The 19,833-nt window shown below is 36.1% G+C and overlaps 1 protein-coding gene across 2 annotated transcripts; it reads left to right on the top strand.

Annotated features, from left to right (window-relative positions):
• The first annotated feature begins 1,040 nt into the window (after window positions 1-1,040).
• Window positions 1,041-19,597, top strand: LOC306886807 (plakophilin-3-like). Of its 2 annotated transcripts, XM_079444112.1 has the most exons (14): window positions 1,041-1,180; window positions 2,276-2,423; window positions 7,134-7,228; window positions 7,883-8,520; window positions 9,553-9,676; window positions 10,782-10,986; window positions 12,634-12,808; window positions 13,199-13,316; window positions 13,528-13,692; window positions 14,335-14,514; window positions 14,864-15,017; window positions 15,475-15,670; window positions 16,717-16,804; window positions 18,048-19,229. In XM_079444112.1, the coding sequence occupies exons 1-14, from the start codon at window positions 1,154-1,156 to the stop codon at window positions 18,087-18,089; spliced, it is 2,355 nt and encodes a 784-aa protein (XP_079300238.1). In that variant the 5' UTR covers window positions 1,041-1,153; the 3' UTR covers window positions 18,090-19,229. The 2 variants fall into 2 exon arrangements, with proteins under 2 accessions (XP_079300238.1, XP_079300237.1); XM_079444111.1 differs by lacking the exon at window positions 1,041-1,180 and having other exon boundaries at window positions 2,011-2,423; window positions 18,048-19,597.
• Window positions 19,598-19,833: the final 236 nt, after the last annotated feature.

Here is a 19,833-nt window from a genome sequence, read left to right as displayed (position 1 = left end):
CAAGCTCTCTTTACCCTGATGCACCAATTATAGATTTTGGTCTGGATTTGTTGCCCAAATATTTAGGAATTAAATGTATTTTACAAATAACATCTCTTCATTTGTTCTTTTGTCTACATTTTTCCTTTGTTGGTGGAAAAAAAAAGAGATTAAAAAGTTCACTCTTAAAAATAATGGTTCCAGAAAAGGTATTTTCTTAGTGATGTAATAGAAGAACCTTTTTGTATTCTCCCACGAAGCTTTCTGTGAATAGTTTATAAAAGAACCATTGGGAGAACGTTTTGAGCAATGGAAAAGGTCCATGGATGTTATAGGCTAGGTACTTAACCATTGATGCCAATAAAAAAAAGAAAGAAAACTGTATTTTTAAAAAATGTCGTTGTCATCAAATACCGCTGATACTTGTCATACTCTTTTTAAAGAATGGGATCAATCAGAATCTATTTTTTATCATGAATCATGTTTTGTGCATCAGCACATTCTTCTTCTGTCCTGAACTTTTTTGTTTAATTTTTACCATTATTTTTGGCATTTTATTTTTGTCATTCTCATTTGTGTCTCCAGATAGATACCAAAGGTGTACACCTATGAAATCATTTGTCAGTTTCAGTGTTGTGGGATATAGTGACCACTCTGGCGAGTTTCTGGACTGCTGCATTGGGTGTGTCTTCTGAGCTATGGGCCTCCCTTTGTTTGAAACAAAAGGTTTTGGCAACTCATTTCCAGCAGTAAATGGATAAAGCAATCAGCCAAAATAATATGTTCATTACTGTATGAGTCAGTGATCTTCTAATCGTTTAAATATACACCCAAAATAATCACATTTAAACCAACTCAACTGAAACCCCCCTCAAATCTCACTCAGCCTGTTGACTAAACAGTTGGCTCATCCTCTCTTCCTCAAAGTGGGATTTTTAGAACCCTGCATTTTTCCTCCTATCTTTTTTTTAGGATTAACTGAAGTTCCTGGGAGGAGAGATGATGCAATGTCAGAATTTGGGTGGGTAACAGATATTTTATGTTACTCCTCTTTAAACAGAATAGTTAAAGACGAGGAGGAAGAGAGACAAGCTAGAGGGGCTTATAAAAGGAAAACAGTGAGGCCTTCTTCTTAAAACCCAAAGGAAAAAATAAATAAGGAACATATCAAACAATGAAACCAAAGTCTTCTATATTAATGGTGAGTGATTTTTTCAGGCGTTTAATTTATATATTTAAAAAAATATATTAATTCATTTAGATTGATCAAAAAGTGATTTTAAAAAATGATGTATCTCGTTGTAATGCCATTGTACTTTTTTGTAACCCTTCATGCTACGATGAAAGAACCTGGCCACTTTGAAAACAGTTACATTGTATTAGTTAAAACAAATAAAATGTGTGAAAATATACAGAATTAAAAACATAACTTTAAAAAATATAAGGCATTCAACATTGCATACCATTACAAAAGACTGTGGTAGTACCGTGATGTTATTAGATGATAGTAACACGTTACTTTATATATATATATATATATATATATATATATATATATGCCATGGTCCTGAAACCATATCAAACCATTGTAATTAAAGTTTACTCAGAGAAACGTATGATATTCTAATGGTAATAGGCTACAATGATACTTTGATATATATCATGGTCCTTAATGTTTAGCATATTCAAATACCGTTGTAATTAAAGTTTACTCCGAGAAGGGCATAATATGCCTATGGTATCATGCCAAAAACATGATAATACCATGAAATTTATATATACCATATTCAAATACCATTCACTCCGAGGAAAGCATTATGCTTGTATCATGTCAAAAACTTGGTCATACCATGATACTTTTAGGTGAGGGATGACTAAAGCACAGCAGGCAGACCGAATCTGCATAGTGGAGCTCATATAACCTGTGTAACTCTAAACTGGGGCTGATAAATGCATATCTCAGTGCTGAGAGCATGGTGAATGAGGAGGCTCCGCCCCGGCTACACAATCTCTGTATCTATTGACTACAGTAGCGCACAGCTGCCTACTCTCAGAGCTGGACAGATCAAGTGTACGAGGCGCTGCTCTTCTGACCTGCGCTGCGGGAAAATTACTTTCAGTTGATATCGGAATACTTTAAGAAGAACATTCGAGGGGGAAAAACGTAGTTTCCAACGGAATACGGATTTCGGATAGAAAAAAAAAGTTTGGGTTGTCTAATTACTGAAGCGAGTTGTCGGACTTCATGATGAGTGCTGTTGTGGCCACTGAGGGCCTGTTCTTTTCCGCCTTACAGCCCAGCACCTCGGTCACCACATATGCGATCCCGACCGATGACCATCCCAGGAGGGATCAGCTATCTAAATCCAGACGCGTCCAGCAGCAGGTCCAGCAGCGCATGGCGGAGAAATCCTCATGCTCATCCCGACTCAACGCCTCCACAGGTGAGCAGAACTCCGATACTCTGCAAGCTTTTTAAACTTTAAACTTAAACTTTTGAACTTTAGTACAGTTTTAGGCTATAGCCTATTCAATTTTAGGTGACAGTATATTAGAATATCTATACAAAATTGTAAAATTGTAAATAAATAAATACAAGCCTTTTTATTGACTTGATGATTTTTTCCTCATTTAAAATGCAAGCATTCTTACTCATTTCAACTCCTAGGATTATCAAACTAGTACTTATGTAAATACACAATAAAATGAATAAGAGCCGACTAATTGTATAATATATTGTTAAGTTTAAGTAAGCAATCAGAAATGTATAAGCAGAACATTCCTACAGTAGCTGAACTTTTGAACACAATTGCTCTGTTTCGACGTTCAGTGACACTGATAGGATTTGTTTTGCATCAGAATGCAAATATCTGGTCTTCATGTTTTGGCCACAGTCATTGCATTTGCTGCAAGTGCACACACTGGTTTTCCAGCATGCTTGTAATGTTGCTTTGTTTGCTTTGTGTGTGTTCAAGTGGTCATTTCATTCATTTTGTTTTGTATTTGGTTGGCTTCCACTGCTGGGAACCCCCTAAAACAGGACATTGGAACAACTGATTTCCTGACACTTTCCTGAATCATGTTGGCCCTCATAAGAATGAAGTAAAACTTGTAAACGTTACATAAGCTCATATGAATGGAAAACCGGCCCATTGTTCTTTAATGAAACCTTGACAAGATATATAGATGCTTTCAAATGCAAATGTGTAAAATGGATCATTCAGCACGTGATTTAGAGATGTAAGCCATTGTGAGCAGTGTGTGTATGTGGATGTTTGTGGAGGAGGAGGAGGAGTTGTGTACATAACCCGTGGGAAAGGTATCACTTTCTTCTCTGGCTTAGAAAGGCAGGTAGAAATTAGGGCAAACCTCACTCTCTCCACCTCCCCAGCACTCCACCCCCATTGCCTCGTATAAGTACAGCTTTCTCTCGTCAAGAAGGTGGCTGAAATATAACTTTACTAATGCTTGACAGAAGCAGGCAAGTCAAACATTATATTAAAAATCACAAATTAACAGAAATAGGAGCTAGTAGTATAGTATCATACTTCTAGACGTATGAAAGCCAGCAAAGTCCATTTCTTTCTTAATATTTCACTTTTTGCAGTTGTGATTGCAAATCAAAAGTCTGATTAATATGAATAGGAAACAACGTTCCCAGTAGCACTTGAAAAAATCTGGCAGAAACTATAGCTTTTGGGATGCCTGTTAGCGAGAGGAATGTTAGGCATTTAACCTTTGACCCTATTGTTGACCCTAATCACAATAAGTGACTTGGACAGCTGGATCTGGTCAATGTTAGAGAATGAGTTTGGACATGACCTTTTAAAAAGAAGACGGAATGACTCAGCTGCTGTCCTTCACTCTTAAAAATAAAGGTTCTTTATTTGTATCCATTGTTCCTTGAAGAACTTTTCACATCCACGGATCCCTTCCATTGCATAAAAGGTTCTTTATAGTGGAAAAGGTTCTAACGATGAATAGAACTGTTTACTGAAAGGTTTTTTTAGGGAACCAAAATGGGTCTTCTGTGACATCACTGTGAAAAACTTCTTGGGACCTTTATTTTTAAGAGTCTTGAGTGATTTTTTCCAACTGCAGTTTTCTATAGAATATATACAGAAGAGCAAGTCAATATATATGAATATATTAGTCATGGTTTTGTAGTATTTATCATGCAACATCCACACAATTTTTTTTAATTATTTTGTAGTCATCTTACACACTCAGCTTACGCTCAGTTTGACCTGGTCTGTGCTACATTCTTGGTCACACCTCCATGTCCTTTTGCCAAAGAGTTTCCTGCCATTTGATTCAGTGTTTTATCAATAGGCCAGTTCTATTTTAGCTTATGGGAGACTTGAATGGGAGGATGTGAGATGTTAAATCGTTTCGGAAAAGAATAACCCTGAATAAAGCAGTTGTCTTGCTTTGAAATTGCATTCATTCGCATATAACAGCCAACTGCTGCTTTGTAATTATCCTAAGAATATGGTGCACAGTACACGCTATTTAATTGTCATCAAAATTTATGCTCTATTTCTCAGATTTTATAGTTCCCAGGGAATGTAGGGATTGCATGGGTTTTAATCATCCTCAGACTCATTGTAGTGATTTATTGAGCATGTGGTATAAGAAGCTCTCACTTCTCTATCAGTAACAAAGCAACAACTTTAGAATGTTGTTATTGTACATGGGTTTGTAATGGAACATTTTAGATGGACCAGCCACATGGCATATATGGTCATAGCACAGTTTTGCCATGCTTTTTGTAATTTATGTATTTTTCATTTTTACATTTTGTAGAATTTTTTTTTATTTTTTTATCTGTATTCTAATAATATATGTATTTAAAATCATCACCATCATTGTAATATGAAGAGTTCAGATGCAAAAGTCTCTAAGTGCCTCTAAGTTATTTCACTTTAATGGCAATGAAAATAACCTATTCATTGCCATTAAAGTGAAATTACTGAAACACGGAGGAGCCTTATAAAAATGTTCATTTTGGAAGAAATTTCAAACGTTAAATTTTGCATTCGCAATCACATTTTTATCATTTTTTTAAGGACATGTGACAATGTGATACGTGCGACAAACATCTTCCCAAATTCCTAATGAGAATCATTTAAATATCTGCATGCTGTTGTCAACAAAAATAAGCGCTAAGATCTTCCTGTGAGTTTCTGCCAAAATAAAATCTAAGAAAAAGCAACAACTCCATCAACATTCATAAATGTTAGTATTGTTATTTTACTGTTGTTCTGTAAAATAAAATTAAAAAATAAGACAATAATAATGATAATAATAATTACCCTACAACAGCTCTATACATTTATTATAACATTCCCACATAGTGTTCAAATTGGGATCTGTAATATATTCTAATGTTTTAAAAGAAGTCTCTTCTGCTCAGCAAGGCTGCATTTATTTGTACAGGAAAAAAATACATGCCTGATACAAGAAGGGGGTCCCAAAAATATTAATTCGGTAATTTATTAATTTTAAGTTCAATTGTGCATTGTTGGTATAATGTCTGATCGAATGTTAAAACATGTTCAGTGTAAATATTTTTAAATTGCTGTTTTTTTTTTTATTTGAAAAGCAGGACAAAACAGTAAAAAGCACATTTTGGCTATTTAATTTATGCAATAGTGAAAAAAAAAAATGGCAAAATAGGCCTACATGGGGGAAAAAATGCAAAAAAACGTGTTCGGCCCAGTGTTTCATTTTGTTCGGCTTCGGCCAAGAATTTTAATTTCGGTGCATCCCTAACATTTAGGCTTCCTGTCAGACTTCCCACAGACAGCTTAGAAACTCTGGAAACAGGAATGAATGTGTTTTTATGGTAAGACAGTTTGAGGAAGAGGGTGTGATGATGCTAATGAAGAAATTTTGAACATTTTGAAGGATTAGAGAAATCCAGATTGCATTATCATACCATTTTCAACATTATTATTTCCAAAATGATGCACTTGTAATTAGTTGTGCATAATGTTTTAATTAGGTTGCAGAAACGAATACAATATTAAGATAAATGGTTAACACTCTTAAACCCAATGAGTTCAGTATTTTTCTTTTATTTCTTCAGATAAACATTCTAAAGATGTGCCAAATCTGCTCTTTTCATCTATTGTGCAACATCCCGTCATTCATCTCTCCTCTGGGAGGAAAAATATGGTTGACCTTATCTTTCAGTCATTGCAAGGACTGAACGTCTTCCACTTCTCTCAATCCAACCTGGGCTTGTTGTATTTTCTTATGTCCAGTGGTACTGCGATAGAGCTGACTCACATTGGTTTGTTGTATGTAGGTAATTTGGGTTTCTTGCTACAACATTTTAACAAGGTTCTATTACACGTAGGGATCAACCACTAAAGTTGCTGTTGTTTTTTGACAGCAAAAGTCAGTGTACAGAGGAAAGAAAAAGAAAAAGAGAGCAAAACAGTAAAGAAAAGTACCATTGAAAATATGACAAAGTACCACCCTGTGATGTCATCCTCCTTTCCTTCTGTTTCATTCTGTTACCGTATGATTGTTATAGCAGACTTCCCCTCTCACCTGTGAAATAACTTCCTTTGAGCATGTTTTGGAGACTTAAACCTAATGTATTTTCACATATCTAACAGATGTGAACAACTAATCGGCATTATTTGCAGCAGACTGTGCTGAGAAGCCAAGCACTGATAGAAACCTGATCTCCTAAAATTTGTTGAAGCACAAAGTCAGAGAGCTGAATGCCAAACAAAGATCAGGTGGCACACTGGGTCTTATGTCACTGTTGACCAATGTAATACTTTGGAAGAAATCCCATCAAAATGAAAGGCACCTGGGAGAGAGATTTTCCTGGGTTGTGCTTGTTTCTCTGAAAACAGTGAAACAGCAAAAGTTAAATGTAAAATTTGTCATTTACTCACTCGCTTCTGTGAAACAAATGTCTTAGTTTTTTGGTCCATGTAATGAAAGGTAGTAGGGTCCACTGTTATTTTGAACACCACCAACTTTATGAACTAGAACAGTTAAAAGAAGAAACTCATTTTTGAAAAGTCAAATAATGTCAGAATTTTCATTTTTTGGTGAAAGGCAAAGAGTATACACAAATGCTCATAAACAGATTTTTTAAAAACGTTTGACTTAATTGTCCTCTTTTTCAGAATTTGACGGCCACGCATCCACTGTAAGATACCAAACCAAAACCCCTGGATTCAGTTCCAAGTCTGTTATCTACAATGGCAACAGAACAATGGCGGTAAGTGTGACCACATTCACTACATTTCCAATTGCACCATTTATCTGAGGCAAATGCTAACTGAGCTTGTTTTAGTAAAGGATTAAGCTTTACAATAGACCTGCGATAACATTTCCGTCTCATTTCAAGGTCCAATTTTAAAAGCCCAGACAGAAATGAAATTGTCTACAGGAAGAAATCGTATTGTTAATTTCAGCCGGCAAGTTCTCGATATTAGCTACTGAGTTAAATTCTATAATTTTATATTGTTTTACACGGATAGCACTATTAAAATCAGGTCAGAACAGCCATCCAAGAATAGTTATTTGTTGGACTGATTGCAAAGTCCACAATCCATTGACAATGACACTCTGTGTGGCTGCACCCTGCAAACACAATGATGCGGTATTTTGCGTTCTCCTGTGGGAGCTGTGTTTAGAAGGTGAAGTGCAGTACTAGCAAGCTGCGGAATTGAGCTCAGAGCCCAATGTGCATCTGAAACATTCCTAACCCAAGACCTCATGAGCCAAATGGTGGACTGTAGGCCACATTACCCCTTTTGTGTGATAACAGTGAACCTGCAAGAGCAGTTAGCATGTGCTTAATCACTCATATCAGACACAAAATGTTGCTTTTTGTATAATTTTGATATTTATACAACTCCCTTTTACTTAGACGCCTCGACTGTCTCAGTACACGGGAGAATTTTCCTCTCGCTCTGCAGTAGAAATGGGCACTCGGCAAAGAATCAGCCATGGTGTGCCTATGCCCGCCATAGTGGGCCGCCCGTACATGTACCATGATGATGCTCATCTGAGTGGCTCTTACAACCAGATGCAAACATCGGAATCAAAGACGCTGAGTCGGACTGACCAGGAGGCTGCAGCAATGGCTGGGCTCACGTTGCAACGGCAGCCATCTCCTGTGGGGAACTGGGTGGCATCCTATGGCCACAGTTCTCCACCCAATGTGGTGCAAAGACAGCACACCCTTAGTGGGACCCTGGTGCGAGAAGGTTACAATACAGGATGGAGGGAGGCGGAGTTGGCTAATCAATATTCATTTAAAGGCCCTTCCCACCGAACCATCAGCCGCATAAATAATCGTCAAGTGCAGCAGCAACCGCAGCAAAGGCTGAGCAGCAGCGCATTGCAGTGGCAGCAGATGTCCACTGGGGGCACCAGTATGATGGGTGCTGGGCATTACCAGGGTACCATGAAGAGAGCGGGTTCTGTACATAGTATGAAGAGTGTCGGTCGTGGTGTGGACGTTTATGACGGATTGGCCGATGGAACCACAGATGCTCTTGGCGGGTAATGTTAAATTATTTTTTAATTGATCAGCTTAGTGCCACAGTCATTTCCTAAGAATAAAAAAAGATTTAGTCATGTTCTCATGCCATGTCTATGTACTTAAAGCCTGTGTAGATATACAACGTAGAAGCATGTGATACAATGCAATATGCATGATGAGAACTTTTGCTTTAAACGCATGATGATACATCATCAATTATTTAGACATCTTAAACACATTACCATTCAACAGTTTGTTTGATTTAAAAAAGTAATATTGGACATTGTTATTACATTTTAAAATTATTGTTTTTGTTGTAGTAAAATGTAGTTCATTCCTGTGATTGCAAAGCAGAAATTTAAGTAGCCATTAGTCCAGTCTTCAGTGTCACATGATCCTTCAGAAAGTTTTAATATGCTGATTTGGTACTCAAGAAAAATAAATTATCAAATGCTACTTAATATTTTTTGGGAAACCTTTGAAACAACACTTTGATGAATAGAACGTTCAAAAAAATTTGAAGTTAGTAATATGTAACAATCTAAAAGTCTTTACTGTCAATTTTAATAAATGTAATACATCCTTGCTGAATAAAAGTAGCAATTTCTTTCTTTTAAAAAAAGAAAATCTTACTCTAACTTTCCCTAAACCTTTAAATGGAAATGTATTAAATGCTTCAAATTATGACTCACAAATTAAATATGTTTATTCTATAAAATTCATGTGTAATCAATTTCAAGTATATTAGATTTTTATATTATATATTTATAACACTTTCCATTTTTTTTTATTAGTAGGAGTGCAAAACATACAACATATGGTGAACACAAAACACACAAAAAAAACAGCAATGACAATAACAGCGATGAAAGCAAACAGTCATGACAATCTGAATAATAGTAGTAGTATTTAAGTAATATTAACATGTATAAAAATAATAATAATAATAATAATGAAAATAATAAAGATGGTGATGATAACAATATTCTGTGATGATTAATATTCCATATTCCATATTCAATATTCCATTTTGTTTTTGTGTGAATGAACAGAATCCATAACCTGGACATGACTACAGCAATCAGTTACATCTCTTCCGCTGATGTTGCCATGCAGATGTTGGGAGCAGCCTACATACAGCATCAGTGTTACCACAGCAATGAAGCCAAGACCATGGTAAAAATATATAGTTATATACAAAGGACACATATGGAAATAACACAGACTGTATTATGCAAGAACTAAGGAAATAGAGATCCAATTTTGCCTTTATATTTCACACTAGTCTGTAAACCTCATGCTCTTATTAATGTCCTTGTGAAATATATTTAATATTGTTGTGATTTTTCCAAATAACCAGTAATATTTTATTTTATTTTTTACTTCAAAACTTCAAAAATGAGATTTTTTTAAATTTTGTGATTGGTTAATGTGTCATATTTTCCATTATCTTGGGGTCCATCCTGGGCAGACAGCAATTTGTTTACTTTGTATACGGCGACTTTCAGTCCAGGGCAGCAACAGAGCTCTGTTTGGATAAGATTAGAGGGCGTACACACAGGATGTGTTCTTCCTTTCAAAAACAGCTAAATGAAGTGTATCCGACAGGAACAGAATGCTGGGTGTAGTGACGTGTTTTAAACAGTTGAACTCTTATGAACTTCACAATCCGTCTTTAAAACGCAAAGCTCATGGTGTGAGACACTGAAGAAACAGGCAGCAGCGATGCCTAAGTACAAAAACCAGCTGTGTAAAAAAATGACGCAGAGGGAATCCTCCTCAAGTGGTTGGTTGCTTTCTATGTTGAGTGATCAATAGACAAATTGACGAAAATTTCTTTTAGAATCTATAAAAATAATCCATGTTCAAGGGAAGAAATTATGTCAAAGAGGAAACTCTACAATTGGTTAAACAAATCTAGTTGTCAGCAAAATATATATTTGCATAAATTCGCATGGCGCGGATCAAGACTAAGCTGCTTTTTCTTTGCTATTGTTATATGTTATTCTCAAGCCAGAGGGAGAGAATACCTTCACCCTGCCCTTAATCTTTGTCCTGGACCTCAGGAGGCAGAACATTCAGCCTGAGAGCACATCATGGCAAAACATAGACAGATGTCTGAGCAGGTTGCCATGTTGGGCTGAAAAAATGTTCAGGAGATTAACGATTTTTGTCTATAAACTTTGAAGCGCAAAAATGGGATTTAGAGACATGGGATCACTTAGGAATAATTTTTTTTAATTCTCACAGAACTAAACTAGATGTTTTTCTTGTTGCACAGGTGCGTAGTTTGAAGGGCATCTCAGCATTAGTACAGCTGTTTAGCAGTGAGAACCAAGAGGTTCAGCGCTATGCAACAGGTGCTACACGCAACCTCATCTACGAGAATATGGACAACAAGACAGCACTTATCGAAGCCAGTGGCATTAGCAAGCTAATTGGTGCTTTAAGAGAACCTGATGATGAACTACGCAAAAATATCACAGGTATGTTTGTGTGAGGTAAATATTTGTTTGGACTGTGACTGTGAACAAAGTGGCACTTTGTTCAGTACAAAATCCACCTGCATCTGTTTGGTGATCCAACTTGGAGCAGAATTGTCAGTGCAGACAGGTGGTGAGTTAAGAGCAGCGACTGTATTTGGAGAAACAAAGAGAGAGCAGAAAAGAAAAAAGTGGTCTGGCTGTTTCCTGGAATCACTCCAAGTCTCAGATGCAGTGGGAAGTAGACTCCCAGAGGCCTTTGTGCTTTGTGAACTCTGCTATCACCCCCATCCCCTCACGCACCCACACTCACTTAGTAAACAATCCTTGACATTCTTTCCTGCTGGACTCAGGGTTGCCAGGTCTCTTAGTAAAATTTTATGACTTGTATTATTATCTGTGTTGGCTTTAAAACCTCACAAGACACTAGCTGCTTAGTGCTCCGTGTAGTAAACATCCCCTACTAAACAACATTCAAGAACTTGGACTATAAATGTAAAAAATAATCATTTTTACACATATTGATCAGACATTAACATATTACTATACATAACATATTACTAGATTACTACTTATAATATGTGTAGTAGTTCTCAGTTATGCACTTTTTGCAACATTTTAATTTTAATGCTTGACTAGTTTTCCATGACTGGGTGGTCATACGCAGTCATATGTTAATATATTCATCCCTGCAATGTCAGATCAACAGCTATTTTCATAATGAAATGAATAGACGTTTTAAATTTTGAACATAACTTTATTTATTTAATAATACAGTTTATCAACCATTTTTTTTTTATTACACAAATCCATTTAGTGTTATGAATTAATACTATTTATGAATTTCATTACTAATTATTAATAGTCTTAATGGCAGAAACCCATATGTGACCCTGGACCACAAACCCAGTCATAAAGGTCAATTTTATGAAATTGAGAGTTATACTTCATCTGAAAGCTGAATAAATAAGCTTTCCATGGATGTATGGTTTGTTAGGATAGGACAATATTTACAACTATTTGAAAATCTGGAATCTGAGGGTGCAAAAAAATCTAAATAATGAGAAAATCACCTTTAAAATTGTCCAAATGAAGTTCTTAGCAAAGTATATTACTAATCAAAAATGAAGTTTTGATATATTTACAGTAGGAAATTGACAAAATATCTTCATGGAACATGATCTTTACTTAATGTCCTAATGATTTTTGGCATAAAAGAAATTCAATAATTTTGACCCATACAATGTATTTTTGGCTACAAATATACCCCAGCGACTTTAGACTGGTTTTGTGGTCCATGGTCACATATGATTTTTTTTTATTATTATTATTATTATTATTATTATTATTATAAACCACATGGTTCAAGTGGTAAAATTGGATTAAAGTTTTTTGGGATGCAACACATATGAAAGTTCATATATATATATATATATATATATATATATAAATATATTATACCGTATTTATATATATATATATATATATATATATATATAAATACGGTGATATAACTAAAATGTAATAGGCTATTAGTTGTTACACTCAATTAGCATTTACAAATATATATTATATTTACAACCAAAAAGCTAAACCAAATAAAGAGGACTAAATAATGTAAATTATAAATGTCTCTTTTTGTCTCTATAGGCATTTTGTGGAACTTATCCTCTAAAGACAGTCTAAAGGAGAGGCTGGCCAGAGAGAGTTTGTCTGAGCTGACAGAGAGAGTGCTGGTGCCTCTGTCTGGAGGAGGAGATGCTGGTGTCATTCAACAGAGTGCGTCTGAGGCTGATATTTTCTACAACACCACAGGCTGCCTCAGGTACACACCTCACATGTATATGCATGCATTTAAGTTCCAATACCTGCATTTAAATTGTGGGAACATTGTGTGTTATGTCAGGTACTTATATATTTGTTACAGATGTACCTGAAAGTTCATTTCTGATGTACAGATAAACTGCGCACACAATCAGTCACACGTTTTCATTGGTTAACAACCTTAAATATGAATGTTTATGGCTGGTTGCCACTGTTTATAATATGCAAGTTTGTAAAAGACACCGGACAAAGAGTATACAATGTGTCAGATTTCCCACGGGAAAGATTTATAGCCACAATAAAGATTAACCTGCTATAAATATTTCAACATAAAAGCCTGAAAAAAAAATATCTTGAGATGTTAACAACACCCCTTTTATATGCATTGAAGGAACCTGAGCTCAGTGAATGAAAGAACCAGGCAGCAGATGCGGGAAACTCGAGGGCTGGTAGACTCTCTGGTTGGATACATCGAAAACTCCCTACAGGAGGGAAAAGGAGAGGACAAGGTCAGCCCTGACAATCAACTTTCAAATGGAATATGCTAGCCTTGAGCCAGTGCACAAACTGTGTCTTTGCTAAGTGAAAACATTCTAGATGTAGTTCTCAGATGGCAATTAGAAAAGGAATCTATATTAAATCGAGAACATCAGTAGCTGTAATCTACAACATAATATCCAAAAGCACTTGAATCGTAATTCTGCAATTCTGCACCTCTAGGGAGTAGAAAACTGTGTATGTGTCCTGCGCAACCTGTCGTACCAGCTGTACTCTGAGATCCCTGCTTCAGTTCAGATGCGTTTGGAAGGACCCACTCGAGCACAGGACACACGGCACAACGACCCCATCGGCTGCTTCACACTGCAGAGCAAGAAAGCAAAAGATGTCAGTGACTCAATCTTCTACACAAATTTTAATGTATTAGCAATATTATCAACCTTTCTTGGGAAATTTGATCTTTCCCAAACCATGATGTTTCATTAAAATTGCTGACCTGTTTTTTTTTTTAATAGGATATTCTTTGAATATATGGTATATACAGTATGCTGATCAAGGCTACATTTATTAATAAAAATATATAGTAAAAACAGATATAATGTGAAATATTATTGCAATTTAAAATAACTGTTTTCTATTCTAATATGTTTTGGGAAAAAAATGCCTTCAATGTCTTGAGTCTTCAATGTCACATGATCTTTTAGAAATCATTCTAACATGTCTTATTATTATCAATGTTGAAAACACTTGTGCTGCTTGATATTAATGTGGAAACCATGATACATTTTTTTTTAGAATTTCATTGATAAGATCAGGATCTATTTGAAAAAAAGATCAGGATCTATTTGAACATTATAAATGCCTCTACTGTTACTTTTGATGAATTTAATGAGTACAAAAATAACTGAACAAAAAGTATTAATTTCTTTATAAAAATCTTACTGACCCCAAACCTTTGAACAGTAGAGGTATTAGACTTCATATTATACTGCAGTCTGTCACTAATGAGGTTATAATGTGTCCCATCAGAGCAATCAAGACCTGACCACCTTCTCTGAAGTGGCACGAGTCCCTAAAGGAGCAGAGTGGCTGTGGCACCCTAAGATAGTCGCTCTATACAACCGCATCCTGCAGAGCTCCGAAACAAGCACAGCCACACGTGAGGCAGCGGCGGGAGCCCTGCAGAACATCACAGCGGGCGACAGCAGGGTGAGATACTTTTCACAACTGAATTCCATTACTCATATTTAAATAGATGTAAACATATGTTATGTCATAATCTTAATTGTAATTAAATGTGCCACTTTTAGCACTGATTGTAATGTTCAGCGTGTTCTTAAACTCCCACTTATTCTGTCTGCATGTTTCTCCCATAGAATTTTTCCATTCCATTTCTCACTGTTCTCCTACACTCTTAAGAAATCTCTGTGAAATCCCCCATTTGGAACCTTTATTAACCTTTAAGATTCTTTGTGTTTTATTTGGCTGCCTGTATAACTAATTGTTCTGTGTCTCGCTTGTTTTTCTTCTCTCACCAATTTCCTGTGTTCTCTGTTAGTGGGCCTCTGTGTTGAGTCGTGTGGCACTGGAGCAGGAGCGGATGTTGCCAGTGATTCTTGACCTGTTGCGAAGCCCCACAGATGCCGAGCTCCGTTCTCTCACGGGTCTGCTGAGGAACCTCTCCCGACATTGCAAAAACAAAGCTGATATGGGTTAGTGAATGACTTTCTGCTCCAGCTCTCTGTCTTTAATTACAACTTAATGTGTAAAACATCCCAGCCAAGATTTCAACATTCTGGCAAAGAAAATGTCTGGATCAGTAAAAACCTACATGAAGATTTGCGCAAGGCGATAACTATGAAAAAAAGGCCTCTGAAAATCTATATTTTTCTTCTCACTTGCCCAGAGTGCGCCGTTCCCCCTCATAGTATTAAATGCACATTGTTTTTACTCCCACACATACTTTTCAGCTCCCATCAGACTCTTACTTGTAACATTCCCAGTATCCACTGCCGCCCGTTTATCCCCACTCTGACCTCAGTTCTCTGCTTCACTGTAATCCACCCCCGCTGGGCCACAGGCCGCCTCTTTCTTCACACTACACATATATCATTCACTCTTTTTGTTTGTGTAATTCCAGCTAAATGTGTTATTGCTTCCTATCCATAGCTACCAAAGTGGTGAATATTCTGGTGAACAAACTCCCCAGCGATGGGCATCAGAAAGAACCTTCTAATGACGTGGTGGTCAACATCTGTGGAGTTCTCAACAACCTGGTTACAGGAAGCTCTCTAGCTGCGAGAGATATCACTTACTTTGATGGACTAGCCAAGCTGGTCAGCATTAAGACATCTCATGACAACAGGTAAAAAGAAATCAATTGAATGAAATTCATATGTTTATTCAAGGGAGGATTGAATTGATCAAACATGACAGTAACTACGTTTATGTTACTAAAAGGTTTTATTTCAAATAAATCCAGTTCCTGTGAACTTTCTATTCCTCAAAGAGTCCTAGGAAAAAAAGTGAAAAGAGCAAGACGTCCTTAAAAGCTGATAGAAATTGGTTACATATGCAGAAGGAGAAAAAAAGAGCATGTCACAAATGTGAATATTTGCATTTGCGAGTAAAATCTGACCGAATCTGGCCAAAACAAGGTCAACGCTGTGTATAAATTGCAAATTTACTGTGATGGAGCTGAAATAATGTGGCATTTTAAGATTACGCTTAACAATAAATAACTAATTTAAGTAATGCTTTACTTAAAACCCTTATGTATAAGGTGTTATAAAGTTATTCATAATGAATGTTATAATGCATTGTAACATTTCATAAATAATTGTGACTAAAGTTAAATTGCATTATAATATTTGCAGATTATAAAATTGGCTGTTTGTCATGTGTTTCAATGCATTATACTTTCTAAAAGTGTTGCAAAGAATAGATAAGAATTATAATGTATCATAACTGTGGTTACATTTATTCATGAGACCATACAATGCATTATAATGTGCATTACAAGGCATAATTACTGCATTAAAAATACTTTTATAATGCATTATTCATAATGGCTTTTAGTAAAGTGTTACTAAAAACCCATATTTGTAGTCCGCTGTTCAGAATATTGGTTCTTTTATGCTGCTTACAGCCCTGTTACTCTAAACCTGAAGTGAGAAAGTATCATTTCTTTGAAGTTCATCTTTAACCCAACTCATATGATAAGAGGTTTCTTGACATTTTCAGGCATAAATCATACTCTAAATGATCCATTTATATTGGACCTCACCTACCATCTCTCATAGCACTACTGTTGTAATATAGACTACATGCTGTTGCATTATTTAGCTGTTTAATCAAGAGCACAATGTCCCAGCATTGCTTCTCATGTTTCTCCTTCTTATTCTGTCTCAGTCCTGGGAAGCTAAAAGCCGCCAGGGCCGCCTCCACCGTCCTGTCCAACATGTTTCAGTATACCAAACTTCACAAAGATTACAAACAGGTAAGTCTTAGTGTAAAACCCAGCTAAAAGCACAAGTGAATGTGTTACTGTTCAGAGTTGCAAGTAGTAGGCGTGTGACAAAAGCCTCTTCTCTGTAATTTGATATGAAAATGAATACCTTACTGTTTACAGGCTTTGCACTGATGGGTATTGAGTTTATTTGCTAACCAAGTATCAGCCTGCTTGGCCAATGGTCAGCTGTTATATTATGGAGAGTCAATAAAAATTGGCGGTTACAGTGTGTGAATAGCTCAGTTAAGGATAATGTAAAGCTGTTCAGATGTCTCAGTCAGTTATATTACTGAGCTGGAAAAATATTTACCTACAACCCATTACTGATTACCAGACACTACTCTTCTGTGTCTTCTGTTTTTACTGTTCAAATGACTTTTCTTTTCTTGTGTCTTTAATTATATTAGAACATATTTACACAAAATCAATTTACTGTGAACACATGCCAAAAACTGATGACAAAGAAACTATTAACAAACTCAGAAAAAGCCCCCCCCCCCCCCCCCCCCCCCAAAAACAGCATCATGATTGTCAGACATCTCAGTTAACATGGTTTTGTTGTATTAAATATTAAATAGCCTAGTCACATTGACAAGTTACATAGGAAGAGACCGTTTGACTCATATGTGACCAACTGTAAGTAAATGGGCAGTGTAAAGAGAATACCACAATAAACTGGTGAATGAATGTACAGAAAAAAAAAATGATTTTGTGATCAGAATGTGATTGTACAGATTCTCTCAAATATATAACCCAAAAAATAAAGCGAAGTGCCCAGTTCTACTCATAGATATCCAACAAAGCCCAAACAAAACTTGATTCCAAGCACAATCCAGTGATTCATTCTTCCATGGAAGCGCTCATTGTTGCAGGCCAGTACTTTGTTACCAAAGAGGCTGTTTTTTACCAGCTCTTGCCATTTTTATGTGTAGAGTGCATCAGATGGTCAGTAAATGGACTGTGGGCGGTTCATGGGTTTGCTTGTCTGAGACTGAGACTAGTTAAAGTCTGTTGCGTGTCTGTGGTGTTTAAAGTGGCTTTGGTCAGATCAGTGGTCCATCTGAAATGTGACAGTGGAATGCAGGATGTTCCATTCTTCTTTCCATTATCTAGAGACAATGTACCAATATATTTCAGCATTATATGACTGCTACTGTTTATATTTAGAGTGGTATACACTGCTAGTTTAGAATTGCTGGTAATTTCTCTTTTTCTGTTTTTAATTTTACAGAAAGGGTTCACAAGACGGGATTTCACGGAAATGACCATCTAATCTCTGTCCATGACTCAGTGCTAAATTCAGTGGACAAAATGGAATTAGGCGTCCATGGGATTTAACACCAAAGTCACAAAGGGAATGTGACCAGCCTGTTTCTCTCAAACACACACACATATTGTGACCTGTAGTGGAGTGAATGAACTCTAAAATGTTTACTAGAGTATAAATTTTAGTCAGCGGCACACTTAAGTATTACAACATGCCGGAAAGAGATGCTTGCAGAGTCTAACAGACTAACAGACAGGCTGATATGCGCACTTGTGTGTGTGGTTGAATGGTTGAATTAATGATACGAACCCGAGGCCTATTTGAGAGGAAGGCAGCATATAGACATGAAACATTAACAGCCATTAGTTCCAGTAGCAACATTTTACTATGAAGAATTCAAAGACTAATTCATTTTCATCATTTTGCTTATTTTACATAGTTTTGAAACATAAGCTTGTCCATTTTATCCCAAATATGTATTTTTATTTTGCACACAGAAATTCACAGTTTATCATGAAGTCTGGAAAGAGAAACTGAACTGTGAACTAAAATGTTGTAGCTGTTTACAACTAAAGAAACAGATTTTTTTTGGTTTTGCAATAAATATGAAATTTTTGCTTTCCATGCAACACTGCTGCAGGCTTTTGGGGTTGGTACAGTTACAGTTACAGTTGGATTTCGAGTGCAAAAGTGTTAGAAATTACATTATTTCTGAAATAAACTTTTGATGCCTTACTCTGAAAGCACAAATATGATAAACCTATTGCCTTTGGAAATAAATAGAAATGCATATTTGAACATTTGTATGCGTCATTTCCACAGAATTTTGTAGAAAAATAATGTCCTGCCTTGTTGTGTGCCACTTACAAACATTAAACAAATAACCACCAATAATTTTTATATAAATTTTCTCAAGTTTGATGTGCAGTCAATTTTATTTTTCACCTCACACAAATATAACACATGAACTAAATTGCTTTTAATGTACTTTATATCCTTTTTCTGCAGACACTCCCTCTTTCTGCTTCACTGCTGAATCAATCCATGCATGCATCAGAGCATAATTATATCATCTTTATGCTGTTTATCAAAAATGTTCTGATAGTAATTATGAATAAATGAATTGATTCATGTTGAGCATACACTATGCACTCTCCAGAATGGGAACCGATACAAAAAAAGTTTAATCTTGTGTATGCATACTCAACTCTTTTCTTCTTTTTTTTTTTTGGAAGGCTTCTTGAGGCTAATGGCTGACAGGTTGGAATGCATTATGGGTCAGTGTACAATTGTTGTGGTCTTTAGTTGAGTGCATGGGAACATCCTGAGCCACCACTGACCAAAACAGCTCTCTCTTTAATACAGAGACAGAATTGTAAAGCGCTGACAAACTGCTGTGGCCTGACTTCACTCAGAGAGACAGGGAGGGAACAGAAAGATGTTTGTTTTTAAAATCTTCTTCCGAGCATTTTCCTAACAGAGGAATGGTTTGAAATGTTTATTCTCTAAACATTAAAGACAAAAAAAAATTCTCAAAGACAGAAGTCAAGACAGTTTATCCGCAAGAGGAAAATGGTCATTAAAAATGAAGATTAAGACCTGTAATGTCTCTAAATTACAAAGGCACTCCACATTTTATGCATATCTGGTTTGAGTGGTATGAGCCAAGTATATTTGGCTGAACAGAAAAGCCTAACGCAGCCACAGAAATATGCACACATGAAATTACTCCGTTCCCCATGTGTGACCC

Source organism: Barbus barbus (assembly GCF_936440315.1).
Source record: "Barbus barbus genome assembly, chromosome: 2".
Taxonomy (NCBI): domain Eukaryota; kingdom Metazoa; phylum Chordata; class Actinopteri; order Cypriniformes; family Cyprinidae; genus Barbus; species Barbus barbus.
The sequence above is the reverse complement of the archived record's forward strand: the minus strand, read 5'-3'. Positions and strand labels throughout refer to the sequence as shown.